This window comes from Drechmeria coniospora, chromosome 02 (genome assembly GCF_001625195.1).
Source record: "Drechmeria coniospora strain ARSEF 6962 chromosome 02, whole genome shotgun sequence".
Taxonomy (NCBI): Eukaryota; Fungi; Ascomycota; class Sordariomycetes; order Hypocreales; family Ophiocordycipitaceae; genus Drechmeria; species Drechmeria coniospora.
In genome coordinates this window covers 6,186,704-6,203,098 of record NC_054390.1, presented here as the reverse complement: position 1 = coordinate 6,203,098, position 16,395 = coordinate 6,186,704, and the positions used below count along the sequence as shown (strand labels likewise).

At 57.6% G+C, this 16,395-nt stretch overlaps 3 protein-coding genes across 3 annotated transcripts; 1 reads left to right on the top strand and 2 right to left on the bottom strand.

Moving 5' to 3' along the window:
- Positions 1 to 7,294: 7,294 nt before the first annotated feature.
- On the top strand, positions 7,295 to 9,601 carry DCS_04803 (protein-tyrosine phosphatase; the record flags this gene model as incomplete). The annotated part of the gene is made up of 1 exon (XM_040802109.1): positions 7,295 to 9,601. The coding sequence occupies one exon, from the start codon at positions 7,295 to 7,297 to the stop codon at positions 9,599 to 9,601; it is 2,307 nt and encodes a 768-aa protein (XP_040657142.1).
- Positions 9,602 to 10,488: 887 nt separating this feature from the next.
- Positions 10,489 to 11,852, bottom strand: DCS_04802 (uncharacterized protein; the record flags this gene model as incomplete). Its single annotated transcript, XM_040802108.1, has 3 exons — positions 10,489 to 10,721; positions 10,785 to 11,578; positions 11,653 to 11,852. 3 exons carry the CDS (start codon positions 11,850 to 11,852, stop codon positions 10,489 to 10,491), a joined length of 1,227 nt encoding a protein of 408 aa, XP_040657141.1.
- A 1,811-nt stretch (positions 11,853 to 13,663) lies between these two features.
- Positions 13,664 to 15,116, bottom strand: DCS_04801 (KH domain RNA-binding protein; the record flags this gene model as incomplete). The annotated part of the gene is made up of 4 exons (XM_040802107.1): positions 13,664 to 13,801; positions 13,864 to 14,429; positions 14,514 to 15,008; positions 15,053 to 15,116. The coding sequence occupies 4 exons, from the start codon at positions 15,114 to 15,116 to the stop codon at positions 13,664 to 13,666; spliced, it is 1,263 nt and encodes a 420-aa protein (XP_040657140.1).
- Positions 15,117 to 16,395: the final 1,279 nt, after the last annotated feature.

Sequence of the window (16,395 nt, the reverse complement as noted above, 5' to 3'; positions counted from 1 at the left end):
GAGGCAAAAGCAATGACTCACCGCGACGAAGGTGTACACTTGCTTGTGCCAGTACTCCGTAGGCGTAAGGAAATGGCGGCCAGCGTTTAGCCACCTGCCAACCTACCAACGACGCGTGTTGGCAGTTAGCCTTCATTCACCCTTTCACCACGGAGCAGTATGGCCGACTCAAGACCTCAGTCTCGCCTCCGCGCTCCCGCCGAGGCCATCAACAAGCGACGGTTGAGAGGCAGCCATGCTCAAAACATCAAGTCTAGGTGACCTCGCATGCGTACGGGGGCGGATGGTGCTCGCTGGCATGTGCCGTCCGCAGGCACGAGGCAACCTGCATCCAAGCACCGCAGACAACGTCGGAAGCATCAAACTGTTGCACATACGGACATGCTAACGGATGAATGCTTGTAGACATGAGATTGCGGGCACAAGCTACAAACGGACATGCATCACGGCACACGTGGCGTTTGTTCACGACCAGCCACGCATTCACTTGCACGTCGATTCTTGCTCGTCCTTTGTGCACAGAAGCACCTGCACATCTGCACGCATGCAAATACAAGTATTGAGCCGTGGTGCTCCGTACGCTACGACGATGGAGAATCATCCGCTCGGCTCTGACCCCCCTACTCGTGGAGGTGCATCCGCACTCAGGAGTAAACGTTCCGCACTCGCATCGATGGGTGGACAGGGGGAGAGATGATGTTTGCTCGCGCACGGACACGTTGAAGTCCTGGGACCAGCCATTCAAGCCTTGAAACATCGACACCCATAGCCATGAAATTGTGCTCGGCAGGTAGGGGCATGCCACCGTCCCATCTCGTCATCCGAGGCTGCCTCGGATTTCGATGTACCCGAGTTTGGCTGCATCTGCCCGGAACGCCGATGGGATTGGCGACCGAGATGCCTTGTCCTGACGGCCATGGACCTGCCTGCGGGCCAATATGGGGATCTTCAGCACGGGAGCTTGCGAGGGGATGGAGCAACGGCAGGGATCATATAAGTACGCTTTCCCACCACTCGAGCGAGCAGTGACATTGGCGTACCAGGATACAGTCAGTGTCATGTTCAACCACTGTACGGAGTACACCCTTGAAGTACGGAGTGAGTGCACATGATAAGCTGCAAGCAAGTACTTGTACTACTTGCAGCGATAGCCGTACTGGTGTCGTTGATGTAGGTGTAGGTGTAGGTGTTCTCCGTACTTGTGCACTGTAATTTACGGCACACCTATACTACTGACATTATACTGCAGACCTACAAGTACAAGTAAAAGTGAGTAAGTACTGTTTGTAGTTGTACGGAGTTCTCCGTATCCGTACAGGCATCTATTTTACATGCACGTTGGTGCAAGTACAAGTACTCCGCACATGCATATGTACTACTGCATGCAGTACGACGATGGGCTACGGAAAAGCTCTCCGTACCAAGCTATTCTGCGCCTCCATGAACCTGGGTTCATGAGCCGAGAGAGGTCCGTGCACATGATGAGGGCCAACCTCTGTACTCCGTACTGACCGTCAACGAGCCCTCATACCGAAAACATGTCCAAGGCTCACACTCACATCCGCATCCCTTACGTGTACGAGTTCGTGTACATACCTGTTCTGGTACGAAACGGATCCATGGGTGGCGACGTTCACGGTCGACGCCGTAGGATATGATCACCGCAAGGGGGCCTGGCATGCACAATGCGGCCATGGGCTATGCTTCTCTGATCCAAAGCAAGGCCATGCACATGATGCATATGCTGCTCCTTCGGCCCACCGTTTTTCGAAACCGATTGCCGAACCTTGGTGCCCGTCCTGGACCCCCGACGCCTGAAGAACACCATCTACAGCTCCCCGGGCCGAGTGGCCGTCGATCGTTTCTTTGTCGGTGGCAGCATGGCATTTCCCTTCGCCGGGGACCAGAAGATGAGGACACGGAAGGAGAGCCATCGACTGGCTCTTTCGAACCCTTCATGCATGGCCTGCATGCGATACCCCAATACCTTGCCATTCTGAGCAAGTCCCTTCGGCCATGTGCTGCTTCTCGCCGGACCAGGGACCCTGCTGTATCCAAGGCGCGGCAGATCGGGAAGCCCGTGGCAACTAAAAGACACCCGACCGCGTGCAGATGGTCACTGACTGGTCCATGTGACGGTGCATGGACTGTTTTCATTCGCCATCAACGAGGCTGTACTGTAGAGTCGAACGGAGGCGAATTGGTCTCCGGCCTCGCCCATTTCCCGTCGAGGTACCATCTTGGTATGATACACCACCGCCGTGAAGGCGCACAAGAAAGGAGCCGAGTACAAAAAATGGCCCCCTTTCCACGAGAGTACGCACCGAGCTTGGCAGCGAAGATACGATGCAACGCCGGCCAAAGATTGGACATGATACATGGTGCCGGAACATGATGGTGAGCCGCAGTCACCTCTCGGATATCTCTGGCACGACGACACCGACCTTGGGCTGATGGGGACATTTCTCTCACGTTGCCATCTGTCCGTTTCTGTCCGGAAGTGCGTCACGGGTACTATTCCATGCCGTCAAATGTCATGCATTCGGTGAGACCATTCCATCTGTACTTTGCCAACGATGGCATCGGCTCCGTCGTGGAGCTGAGCCAGATGGGATGAGGGCTGTCGTCCGCAAGTCATTTATCTCGGCCGGCTCTCGATGCATCATGACAATACTTTCCGTTCTTGCTTCCGATCATCTTGCGTTGGGCACTGCTCGGGCACTCTCAACCGACGCCGGCTAGGATGTCTAGCACATCCAACACAGGCGAGGTGATGCTCCGTGACCAAGTCCCACAACCGCTGAAATTGCTGCAGAGGCACAACAACTGAGCAGGTAAATCGAGTACAGAGCATGAATGATACAAGACAGACGGGCTGACGTACGTTGTGGCGAAAGCCGGAAGTGTATCGATGGCTCGTTACGGCACACCTGCGACTCGGCAAAAGCACTTGCGGATACTTGTGTGGCATGGGGCAATTAAATAAGCAGTTACGCTCCAACGACACCCCCCTCCCCCCCAAAGCCTTTGTCGCCAAACGAAGGCACCTGTAAGTACGGCGGGAAAGGCACGCGTTGCCAATGCAATGTGCTGGCATGGCATATTTCCTTCGCCATGACATCACTCTTCCACCTAGGGTTGAGCCACTTTCGGCCTTACTTCCAAGGACATACTATCCATACTATACATCCAAGCGTTTTTACTTTTGGGTCAGTTTGTGACGTCCCCATCTCAACAGTTCGCTGGCGCAGAAGCTAGTGACACTTGGCATGGGGACTTTGACATCAAGCGGCGGTGGCATCAACCCCCGACGTCAAGGGCGGCGCCGATGCAAAGTGGCGAGTGAGTCAAGCAGGGTCGGCGACTGACGGCGCAACTATGCAGCGTGCCCATACTCGTTGCTGCACCACGGTACTTACTCGTCATGACTCTGGGGAATGCGACCGATGCATGTTCGTCGCCGACAGTCAATGTCCATACATGCCTTGTCCGCATTCATTAATTGACACAGGCGTTTGAACGAGGTTCACAAAGTTCACCTGATTCCCAGTTGGTGGAGAGTCGTGCATCGATTGTGAAACAGCCGACGGACAGCAACCGCTGTTCTATTTATACTCTACGCGGCCGTACTCGCACTGCGGAGTACTCGAGTTACGTGGTACAGAGTACCGTCATCGGCAGAGTTGGAAATTGACACCGCAGATTCATCGACGATGGAGACCCCTTGGCTGCTGCAACCGACAAGGTGCCACTCCGTACTTGTACTGCTGCGCGGATAACTACAAGCGCAAGTACACGAACTCTCGGCTGTCTTGGCGACGAGGAATCGGTATCTCAGTGAGCATAAGGCGAACTGGACAGACGAGACGAACGGCCCAACGAGCCGCGGCCCACATGGCATTGCAGTTCCATGGACCAATTGGCAACGTCCGTGTCCTTCTGCTCCTGGAGGACCAGGCACCGATTTGCAGGAGAGATGATCGGGTGATGGAGCCTGTTCAAAATGTGCTCGGTTCGGGACCATTTCATTGGTGCCGAGCCCGACCTTGCCGCGCTGTCGGCGTCGTGCGTTGGGTTTTCGTCCATGCTCGTGTGCCAAGTTATTCTTGGCTGACGGCCGGGCACCGATCAAGGGTGACTTTGACTTGCCTTTGGTAGCACCGAACAGTGTGCGGCTGACGGCATCCCGCCTCGGACTTGGAGTCTGAGCTTAATTTGGTAGCATGATGATGGCTCGCCTGGTCGGCCCAGTCGGTCGTCGGGGTTTGATTGGGAAATCTTGCTTCGCGAAAGGCGAAACGGCACCGCCCTTCTTGGCGCTCCAAAAAAAGATCGGGCCATTGGCGGAGGGTTACTCCTATGGGCATCGAATGACGTACTCGCTCTGGTTCGTAAGTACGCTCGACCCTCGTCACTTTCAGCCGACTCTGTTCTCCCTTCTCTCGTCTTCTTCAGCGAGAGGAGGCGGCAGAATGAGGCCACTGTGTAACGAGTATGATTTGTTGGTTGCACGAGCAATGATACTTGTACATGCAAGTACAGTACTGCAGCCGCACGGAACAGCGTCTGCATGTCAAGTATTTCCTCCGGCGCAACGCCGCTGGTTCATGTACCTGTACCTGGGTCCATGTACGACTATAGTACGAGTACGGGTACCAGTACGCCGGGTGGCACTTGCATATACTTGCAAGCGCGAGTCCTCCTCCTCCGTACATTGTACTTGTACATGTAGCGCAGGTGCAAACCACGTAATAATGCATGTGGCAGCCCATCGAGATGAGTGACCGGACGACTATGATTGGCCAATACGTTGCCGCCAGGCTTGATGTGGGCATCTAAATTTAGGTGTCGGCTCCCTGTCTCGCAGCCCTCTTGCCTCGACCCCACTGGGCTCGCACCAACGGGATCAAGTCACTGGCGAGCAAGGGTTCGTGTGGCTTGACGAGGGCATTGTGAGTGGCCGGTCGCAGAGCGCCCCTACCTCACCTCCAACAGTGCTTCCTTCCTGCCGCCTGCCTCTTGGGCTCTCGCCTGCTGCTGCCTGCCTGCTTGCATCGTGCCTCGTGCCTCCTGTTTCTTGCCTCCTGCTACGTCCATTGTTCGGCCTCGCACAGAAAGTCTCCAGCGCTTCCGATCTGGCGGGTCCCTTCAGCACACCTACAGAATGTATACCATTGTACATGTACACCTAAGTACGAGTACTTTGTACCGTGCAAGTGCATAGGCGTTGTTGTACACTTGAATTATTCAAGTACTCGCCAGGGGTCGATTTCTGCATGAGGGGAGGGGCGGGCGATGCTATTGCGATTCATTCGCTCCTGCTTACATGTACTTGCACTAATTACAGTGCACAGCACATTAAGTCGATCCAGTACTGAGTGCTGTAAGTAAGTACTGTACTCCGTCCTTGCAACTACATGTACTTGCAAGTGAGTAGGTACAAGTCCTTACTCACTGAAGCACTCCGTATTACCTCCCACTCCATACTGGGCTGTACATCAAGGTGGCACTTGTACTTATTTGTTGTATGCTTGTACGGAGTCCATGTGCTTGGTACTTGCACGTACAGTATACTTACTGCAAGTACACGTACTGTACTGCGGAGTACAGAGTACGGAGTCCTGTAGCACTCCTCGTGCCCGTTTCCGTTCTACTCGCACAAGTGTACACGTGTACTGCACGCAGGTACATGTCAGTAAGTACTCGTGACAGTGTTCCACGCTTACGGAGTAACGCAGCACAGCGAGACGCATGCTGCAATCAGTGCGAGCCCGTTGGACGTGTACCCATAGGCACTTGTGCGGTGCTAGCAGTGGTAGTGCAAGAACGGGTACGACTGCTCCGTAATTAATACCGTACAGGTACTCCATACAGTGTACTGTAAGTACGCGTGGGAGGTGCATGCTGAGATGCTCTCGTCCTGCATCTCTGACTGCATCCACCTTCTCAGCAACGCCCCGAAACACCATCCCCCCTCCCCACCGGCCAACCCCTGCAAAGGATGCAAGGATGGTGCTAACGTACGCGGTGCTAACTATTCCAGGGCTGCCAGTTACCAGTCTCTCTGCTGCTACTGGTAGGCCATTGGTAGCGCATCGCATCGCATCGCTCTTCTCCCCAAGTCTCCTTACCTAGCGTGCGCCACTCCGCTCGACTGACTCTCCGTCTTCCCAGTTCTCCAAATCACCCCTTCTGGTCCAGCCGCCGCTGCTTTGGGAGCGGGGTATTTTTCAACCTTTCTGAGGCAGACTCCCCTGGCCCAGGCCGTCACCCCGGCAGCCTGCCGCCGCCGCTGCGCTGTCGACTTTCCTCCCTACGAACCAATCACCCGTTCCATGTATGCAAAGTACACCTAATGCTTGTACTTGTACTTGTACGAACACTGACTTGCTACGGAGTAAGTACGGAGTACGGAGCACCCGGCCTCTGAAATCCATCCATTCATTCATCATCCGTACACATACATCCACCATCCTCCTCCACACCTCCACCTCCCCTTCGACCCCCCCCCCCCCCCCCTCCCATCCCACTCATCGATCCTCGTCTGGCTCCTTCTCCTCCTCCTCCTCTCAACTCCACCTCAACCTTCACAACCGCCATACCGGAAGCATCTCGAACTGGAACAGCAGCTGGACCCGGCCATGCTCCGTCAGTCGCTGCTGTAGACGGGCGTGCTGTTTCTTCATTTTCTTCTCTTTCCCACAATTGCCATTCGCACATGGCCTCCGTTTAAGCGTTGATTCTTTGTCTCACACTCAGCATTCCTTCCCGGCTCCCTTCCCATACGCTCGGTTCGACGACAAGAGGCCCCCTCGCCGCTCAGTTCGTCGTGCCCTTCGTTCCTGACGATCATCCGTTCCAGCCGCTCCGGCCTCGAGTCCCCGCCACTATCTTCGTCGCCCTATCTTCGTCGCCCGCGAATCTGGTACGCCTGGTCGGTCGCCTTTTTCTTCGCATTGCCTCCCGAGGCGGGACCCTCGAGTCTCCGGCACTGCCCATCCTTCCGCCAGCCTTGGTCTGGTCGTCTCGCGAACCTCACATCGACAGGATCCAGCAGCAGTGCTATCCACCGCTGTCGGCGGTCTCGTCCTTTGCGAATTCGCTCCTTCGATTCTTTGCCTTCCGTCTGTCCCTCAATCGCCGTCGTCCGCGAGCCATATCGATCCCACGCCAGCCACGCAACCACGCGAACGACCGTGCCTTGAGACGGGAAACGATTGGGCGGGAACTTTTCTCGTCGGCGCCGCCTCCGTCCTTGGCCACGAACGAGTAGGATAGATAAAAAGCACACACGATGCCGTCCGCCGCGGCTCGGCGCATGCGCGAGGATCAAATACCGTCCTTCATGTCCGTGTTTGACGTCGACGCCGAGGCCATGTCAAATCGGGAAAGCGTCCCCCTCGTTGACACGAAACAGGTCGGCGGGCAACCAAAAGCACCCTCCCATGCCGGCCCTTCTTCGCAGGCGGCCTTCAATCCGAGCTTGGTGCCGGCCGTCGAGCTTCACAAGCATCACGAAATGACATCAACCCAAACGTCCGAGTCGGCAGACTCGTCTCCGACCACGACGCTATCAACGACCGACTCGTCGGTACTTTCAGACCCGTCGCCCTCCTCGTCCCCCGACTCTCCCGTCAATCTCATTCCGTTGAACAACTACCCGTCGACGTCGTTTGGTTTCCAACCTGGCCAAGGATCAATGCTCAGCATTCCCGAAACCTGCACGACGGGACGTCCCAGGACTTCGCCCATGCCTCGTCGGCCTCGCAACATGAAGGGACTGTCGATTCAACCTCCGACGCCCTCGACGACATCGCTCAACTCCCTCGTCGGCGACCCTTCGTCTCCTTCCTTCATCAAACCCTCGATCCCCGCCATGCGACGAAAGCCCAGCCAGCTCAGCCTCAAGACGAGCAGCAATGACCTGATGACGAAGTCATCGATGGAAGTGCCGCCGTCTCCGGCGATGCCCCCGATTTTGCAACGCCGAGCCCTGAAGCACTCGACTTCATCCCCGCACATGCTCTCCGGACTCAAGTCGTCTGCTTTCGGGCCCAGCGGAGGGATGGCGTTTCCCAAAGTTTTGGAGCGGAACAAGTCGGGCCTGTCCGAAGTCCTGCGGCCCATGAAATCCATCGCAGACACCAAGATCGAGGTGCCCATCGTTCAGGAGGAATCGTCGATCCGCATGCAGCTCGCCAACCGCGCCGGCTACGAGCCGTACCATGAAAATGTCAACAATGAGGACCAAAAGTCCCCAGGATACCCGCTCGGTCCTATCGCCATATACGGAGACAATGTGTACCTGTACTTGGAACCATCGGCTGAAGAGGCGTCCAAGTTTGATGTGGTCATCAACGTTGCCCGTGAAGTCAACGACCCATTTTCCCTCGAAACCGAGCCACAACTTCACTCCACCTCGCCGAAGGACAGTCCCACTGCCGATTCCGCCGGTACCACCGCCGGCGATGCGACCGTTCGCGAAACCGAGGTGACTGGTGACAAGCTGGTGGAAAGCCCGACGACGCCAAAGGCAAACCCACTTGAACGACCGGAGTACATCCATGTTCTGTGGGATCACAATACCGACATTGCCCCTGACCTGATGCGTCTATGCGAGACCATCGACAAGCGGACCAAGGACGGCAAGAAGGTGCTCATCCATTGTCAGCAGGGAGCCAGTCGCTCGGCCAGTCTCATCATCGCCTACGGCTTGTATCAGAACCCTGAATTGAGCGTAAATGACGCCTATTATGCGGCGCAAGCCAAGAGTCGCTGGATTAGCCCGAACATGAAGCTCATGTACTCGCTTCAGGACTTCCACAAAGAATTGTCCAAGAAACGCCTACCATCCAGCTCGACCAACCGTCCCAGATCTGGCCGGAGCCCGACGCAGCACAGGCTGACCCTGTCGGTCGACGCCATCGACATGGCGCCGCAGGAGCCTCGTACGGCACCGTTGCCGAGCGAGAGCCACAAGGCCAACGGCGACACTTCTCACCAGAGCCTGACTCGTCCGAGAGGCAAATCCACGCCTGGAATTCAGACGATATCAGCCGGTCCCGCCTCGGCTCCGCTGACGTGCTCCTGGAGGGAGTGCGTTCAAGACAAGCGGCCAACAGCACCCTCACTTGTGCTTGATGAGCTGCCGAAGCGGCCAAGTTCCGACTGTGGAAGGCCGGAGCGCGCCCCGGCGATAGGCGATGCCTCGTGGCCCAAGATCGCCGCCAGGGCAGCCGAGCCACCGTCTCTCTTCAGGTTCCAGAGCGGCAGACCCAAGGATGGTACGGCTGCGGAACGGACCGTCACTGTTCAGCCGACGTTTCCTGGCCAGGATTCCCTCATGTCCCCGCGCGCCGAGACGATGACCAAAACCCCGCTTCACGCGTTTCCTCACGCGATCGGAGTGCGGTTTGCTGACGCACCTTCAACCACAACAGACGGCCTCTTCTCACCGAGGCAGTCGATGTTCCCCCGAGACCCGTTCACTTTCTTCGGAAAGATCGTGCCCATCGGCCGACCCCCCCAAGTGGCCGACCCTCGGAGCCCGCCTACGATTGGAGAGGCGCCGATCGTCCGTTCTATTGACGACATGTTATGAGGCTCGATGATACTTAACGACGTGTATCAGCTACACCTGACAACAATTATAATTGGATATTACGTATTTGGACATACGTCTGCCACGGCGGAACGACCGTTTCCCGATCATTTTCCAACTCCTTTCACTCGCCGACTGGTACCTCTTTTCACACGAGATCCGGGGGCATTCGCGTATCGATCAAAGGATAATGCGCACGTTTGCTCCTGTTTTCGATAGTCTATGAACGACTCTTGTTTTAACAATGTATGGGCCACGGGATTCTTGCCGCGGCCCTCGCCCGAGTTCTGTCTCGACCCGCCACGCGCGATACATGACAACCGTTCAATCTCGAACATCTTAGACTACCCTGGTCATCATGGAGCCGTATTTCAGCAGGGCGCATTCAGGTTTTGGCAGGCTGGAGCCGAATCTGATGCTGGAAGGCCGGCATTGTGGCGCATGAAGTGTGTGGCATCTCATGGATGTGAAATGAACTCGTGCGATCTGCTCTAGTATGCCCAGGTTATCTCGGGCCATGATATGTAGACGGTGTTTGCTGTACGGAGAATGAACAGACGAGACGTAAATGATAGAATCGCAGAATACCCGCCAATGACTTCTCGCGCTCTGTATGGTCCACCGTGCATGCTTCGCCTTGCGGCTTCAATGGAACTAGACCTACATGCAGATGATGGTCACTGCAATACAAAAAGTAGAGTGCCGCAACCGCAGAGTGTCATGAAATAGAGGAACACGCTGCTTGCTGTTGGCATGGTGTGAAGGTCACGCGATGTGCAATGGGAGCAAATTTCATGGCTACCTATCTAGAATGTTGATTCCCTCGTACTTGCAGCGGACAAGGATGATGTCTAGACGCCTTAGCTCTTCGCGTTCGTCATCGAACTTTATGATTTCTTCTTCAGGGTGGCGGCTGCCTTGGCCGCCTCCTTGGCCATCTTCTCCTGTCGCGCAATGGCTGCCTCGACGCCGATGCCGCCGAAAACAAGGCCGACGCCGAGCCACTGCATGTGTGTGAGGCGATGGCCAAATGCGATGACGGAGAGGATCATGGTAAACATTTTGCGCGTGACGGTGACGGTGACGAGCAGGACGGAAGAGAAGGTGGCAAGGGTATAGACTGCAAAGCGCAGGTGGCACTCGTTAGCATACACGGGGTCCTCATCCGATGGAGAATACATACAAATGAATACTTGGCCGACTGCGCCGCAGGCGGCAAACCCGAGGACATCTTTCCAGACGGACGGGTGGCGGGCCATGAATCCCAGGGCGGCACGGAGCTCGCCCGCGCTTCCGGCAACGTCCATGCCAAGCCAGTCACCGATGCCCGTGGCAACGAGATAGGGGCTCGCCAGCAGATAGAAACCTGTGACGAGAGTGCTCATCATGTTGTTGGCGCACATCATCTGAGGACCGCTGTAGGGGCGGAACGACTGAAAGATGTGGTCCTGGGTACTGTTGGTCAGGCCGTCGAAGAGCAGGTTGATGGAGAGAAGGAGGAGACCCCAGGCAACGTCGGAACCCTCCGCCTTGGAGGACGGCTTCGGTTTCCGGCCCGAGTGGAGGGTGAAGACGGCGACACCGGCGGTGACCGCAGCGACGACGAGATACTTGTAGAGCGGGTAGCGCTTTCGAAAAACGGTGATGTGAAGGAACATGACGGGGAGGAGCTTGCAGCTCTTGGCGAGGAGAAAAGTGATGTAGTCGATGTGGGCGAGACTGGCGTAGCCAAAGGGGCTCGCAAGGCTGGAGGTGATGGCGACGAGGGCCAGCGGTCCGAGGATGCGGCGCGAGGGAAAGACGGGCGGCATTTCGGTACCCCGGGGCGTCGAGAGGTAGAGGTAGAGGCATCCGGTAGCGGCGGCGAAGATGGACTGTATGGTGTTGAGAAAGACGGGGAATTGCCACGTCTCGGGCGCGTCTTCGGGTCCGTACGGCGTCGTCGTCAGCTTCTCCTGCAGGAAAGCCCAGGTCAAGCTGTCGATTCGAGTTAGCAGAGGCCACGACTATGGTTCAGTCGATTCGACCGATGGCCGACACAGGCCACTCACAAGGAGGCATAGATGCCGACGACGGAAATGACGAGCTGTGTCACGCCCGCCTCGGCCGTGGTCTCTCCAGCGTCAGAGCGATGGCCGCTCGGAAGACGGTCTTGGTTGCCATCGGTAGTCTCTTCCCATGCCGCAGTCTTCTTGTTGAAGTACTCGGACGACGACTCGCGCTTCACCGCCGGCTGTTTCGTGCGAGCCATTGCGTTGTATGTACCGACGGGGCGTCGTCGATGGGCGGCTCGAGCTCGAGCGAACGTCAAGCTCGCCGCAGCGATCCAGAAGCGGCGTGCAGACGGCACAGGCAGACCGAGAAACAATGTACAGTGAAGAAGGACGCAAGAAGGAGATGAAATGCTTGCCCGCTTGTTGGTGTGCGGCTATGTGTACGCAATACTGTGCGTGTGATAAAAAGAATATCCTTCCCTAATCGACCCAACAGTGTGGCTGCCCGGGGGGGACAGGGGAGTGCTGGTCCAGACGCACAGGATGCCAGGCCGCAATTGGTACCTGCAAGTACCTGTACTTGCAAGTATGGAAAAGTGTTGGCCGCCCATTCGTTGATGACAACTTGGCTTCTCAAGTGCTGAAACCTCGTACCAGTACAACCTACGGGTCGGCACTCCGTACAGCACTAGGGAGTACGGAACAAGTACAACTACTTAAGTACAGTAATTAGTGCACAACGAGTTCCGGTTGGGGGTACCTGAAACCTGCAGGTACAAGGAAATCCGCTAGCCCCCTCCCCCCCCACAAGGAGAGACCCTGTAGGTCTGGGCCGAGTGCGCGGCGGCAACGGCGTACGGACCCAGCCGACGTTGTTGCAGCCAGATGAGGGCAAGCGCCGGCTGTGCTGTCCAGTCGCCGTCACGTCAGGCCGCGAATCGCTCTAGACGGCGAGGAAGAGGTGCTCTATGCATGCCCTCGTACGAGTGAGGAATCGAATCCCATCATGTTCTCGAGTCTGCCTCTACGTACGGAGTACATGCACTCATGCTTGGACATGCTTGGACATGCTTGGACGGGAGAGCACGCGAGCGACAAGCAAATCACAGCAATCGGTAGGCGGTGCAACTTGAATAATTCATCTCTTGCGTACGGAATGGCTCGTTACACTCCTTGTTGGGTGTTCTCGGCTCCCCTCCCCCCCCCAAGATCCGCAATGTCATCATTCATGCCGTGGGGTATAGCCAGACTCCATTCGCTAGTGTCAGGTCGGCCATGTCCCGACTCGAGAGGCGGGACGGTGAGCAGTGGAGAGAGAGGTCAGAGGTATTCTAGGCCGCAGATATATGTAACCAGCCATTGAGATAGCATACTTGTTCGATGCAAGTCACCCTAGCGGTATATGTTGGCGGCCTCGATGATAATAATGGGTCGCGTTCGTGGGGATAAGGCGAAGCAGGGGATGGTGAAGAGGTGAGTAGAGAGAGACTGATAATGCATCGAGTGTCGGGCAAGCCGCGGCAGCGACTGGCAGGAGCCGGCGCCGGTCAGCACCTCGGAGGATCCAGGTCCGTCCTCCCGAGGCCGTGGGGAAAGGGCGCGCGCCAAGGGGCAAAAGAAGGTCGGCGGGAGCGCGTCGTTGTGCGGAGCTGTGTGACCAAAGCTCCGTCGTCGTAAAAAGGGTGGCCATGAAGTCGAAGGCGGAGCCGTGCGTCCCATGGTGCGGCGGCAAGGCCAGGCCGGCGGCGGACCCGTCTCGTCGTCGACGGCGGCCGTGTCGGTTCCGTGAGGCGGCAAGCAAGGTCGCGAGGGCGGCCTCTCTCGACGAAGCAGCCAAGAGATGGCGGGAAGGAAAAGGGAAAATATAAGGAGAAGACAGCGGAAGAAAGGAAACAAGCAAGCCGCGGGCTGACATTCCGTCATCGCGTCCTCCAGACCAATTTTCGTGGGGGAATAGGAGCCTTGCGGCAAGTCAGATCTGGTTGCATCTCGTCGAGAGGCTGCCAAGCCTGACCCAATACGCCGGAGCAACGCGGGCCGGGAGGCGCGCAGTCACGGCCGGACGGCGTTACTCGGCATCCTGGGCCTGGCTGCGCCGCATCTTCTCGGCCTCGAGGTTCTCGTACAGCAGGAAGAGGGCCGACTCGTTGGCCTTGGCCGTGCCCATGATGGTGAACATGCGCTCGCCGGTCTCGTCGTGGGGTGCCTGTGCAGAAGGCGGGTCAGCGAGGTGCACGGAGCCGGCCGTCCGTCATGGATTCCACCTACCTTGGCGATGGAGATGCGGGCACCCGACGTCTTACGAATCTCGCTAATCTTGCTGCCGGCGCGTCCGATGATGCAGCCTACCATGTCCGCCGGGATGCTTATGTTTTGCGTCTGAATCTGCTCGCCGTTCTCGTCGTGCGTCGGCGGGCCCCGGGAGGCGTCCGAGTCGGAGCGACGGTTGAACGGCCTCACGCCACCGTTGCTGAAGTCGGCTCCGTTGCCCGTCCGCATGACGCGAGGGGAGCTGTATTCGCTGCGGCCCGAGCCGAAGGTGCTGCCGGCGGCGGCGTTTCCGCTGCCCGGCTGCGTGCGGACGACTGGGTTGTAGAGGACGGTGCCGGTTCCGCGTTGCCAGTCGTCCACCAGGCACTTGCAAATCTCCCAGACGGCACGCTGAATGCCCTCGGGGGTGCCTTGAACCTCGACGACGCGTTCCGTGGACTGCGGGAGCATTTCCTTCTGTGCCACCATGCGAACGCCGGAGACGTCCTGGATGTGCTTGATCTTGAGGCCCTGCCTGCCGATGATGGTACCCATCTGGTTGTGAGAGATGAGGAGCTTGACGGCTGCGCGGGTGGATTGGATGTCAGCACGTGACCCGACGACGACGACGAGGGAAAAGGGGGTTGGGGGTTGGGTGTCGGACGCACGGTGTGTTCCGTTGCTCTGCACGATTCCACCCATGCCGAGGGACGGCGCGCCTTCGAGCAAGGCGCGAGCGACGATGGCGTAGGCCCTCGAGATGGCATCGCATTCGCCCGTGATGGTGAGGACGCGGTCATGGACGCCTTGGACAACCTTGCTGACGCCGGCCTTGACGCCGGTTTCATCCCGGAGATCGGCGACATTCTTGCCGCCCTTGCCGATGATGACGCCGGCCTCCTTGGAGGAAACGATGGCACGGAGGGTGAGCTGCGCCTGGGCGTATTCCTCGTCCGTCTTAGGGGCGGGCTCGCCGTCGGGGCCGAGTCGCTCATCCATCCTGAGTTGGTCCATGGAATCGGCCATGTCGTTTCCATTGGCCGACATGTTATCCTGAGGCGACGACATGATCAGTGCAGGGCAGGCGGGGATGGCCGTGAACGATTTCGGGACAACCGTGGCAGCAAGAAGTGAAGGAGAGGGAGGTGGCGTTGAACGGTCGCCTGGAGGCTGTCAGCAAATCTGTCTAGGGCTGCTCGGGCAGGACGACACGGGACGACAGCCGGCGTTGGCTGCCCCAGCCGAGTCGACGGCTCGTGAGCAAACGCCATGGCAAGCGGCGGCGGTGGCGGCAGCGGCGAGGCAAACACGGTCGACGCAACCTGCATCCGCCGCCGCTCGAACGGTGGCCATCGAAACACGCGTGGAGAAGTAGGCAGGGAGAGGACGAACCTGACGGATTCCGTATTCGATTCGCCGCGTGGCACAAGGAATCGACAAGATGAGGGCGGGATGGAAACTGCCGCTGACGATGGTGAGCTCGTTGTGGGAATGCCTTGGCTATTTTTTCCTCGGCCTCTCCTCGACGGGTGCTGAAGGGGAAATGGCGGGGTCGGCCAACGGTTGGGAGCGACGACGCGTGCGTGTTGGCGAGCGGGCGCTCGGCGGGTGCAAAAGTTCGAGCGGAAGGGTGTAGAAGGGGAGGGGGGACAGGACGGGGATCGTCCAGGAGGGTGAGAGAGGGCGAGAGGTTGAGGGGAGCGGGTGGGAGGGCTGGAGACGGATGGGAGAGGTGAGGTGTAGGGGAGAGAAAAAGAGAGCAGCTCGCCGCCGTGGTCGATACCTTGTACCTAGCGCAGTTGGACGCTGGACGGCGGGGGGTGGAGAGAAGGCGGAAGAGGAAAAAGCGACAGCGGCGTGGCGCCAGGCCAGAGGCTTAGCACCTACAGCAGACGCAGGCCGGTACGAGTACCGTGTACATGTTGGTGCTCCCCTCCCTAGGTACGCAGCAGGGTAGGTACTATTAGCATTTATGCATTAATGGTACCAGGCACTAGGATGGCGCAGTACTTACTTGCACGTAAGTAAGTAGGTACACTCGTAAGAGCAAGTACTCCGCACATGCATGCACATGTACATGTATTACTCGGCACCTGTAAGAAGTCAGCCCGTCCCACCCAGCGCAACGTTTGTTCCTTGCTCCTCCCCGCCTGTCGCCGCGTGCTGCGCGTTGGCAGGTAGGTACTTGTACCTAGGTACTGTACTTGCGTAGGTAGTTGTACATGCACTTGCTGTTCGTTCCCGCACTCGTGTCCGGCGACAAGTACAGAGTACTATTACCAACACATGGACCAACAACCACTATTGATACCCGTTGCGCACTGCGTGCAGGTACTAGGTACTCAGTGCTAGATGCCTACAGCACAGTACTTATTCAATGGCGAACGCCAAGTACGTGCGTGCGCTGTTCGAACCAGGTACTAGGTGCTGGACTAGCACCTACCGTTTGCCGTGGTGCTAGGGAGATTTCCAGCTCCTCACTGGGTGCACCACTTCCAGCTAACCTAGTACCTATTGCTACCTAAGTAGGTACCTACATAGCACTATGCA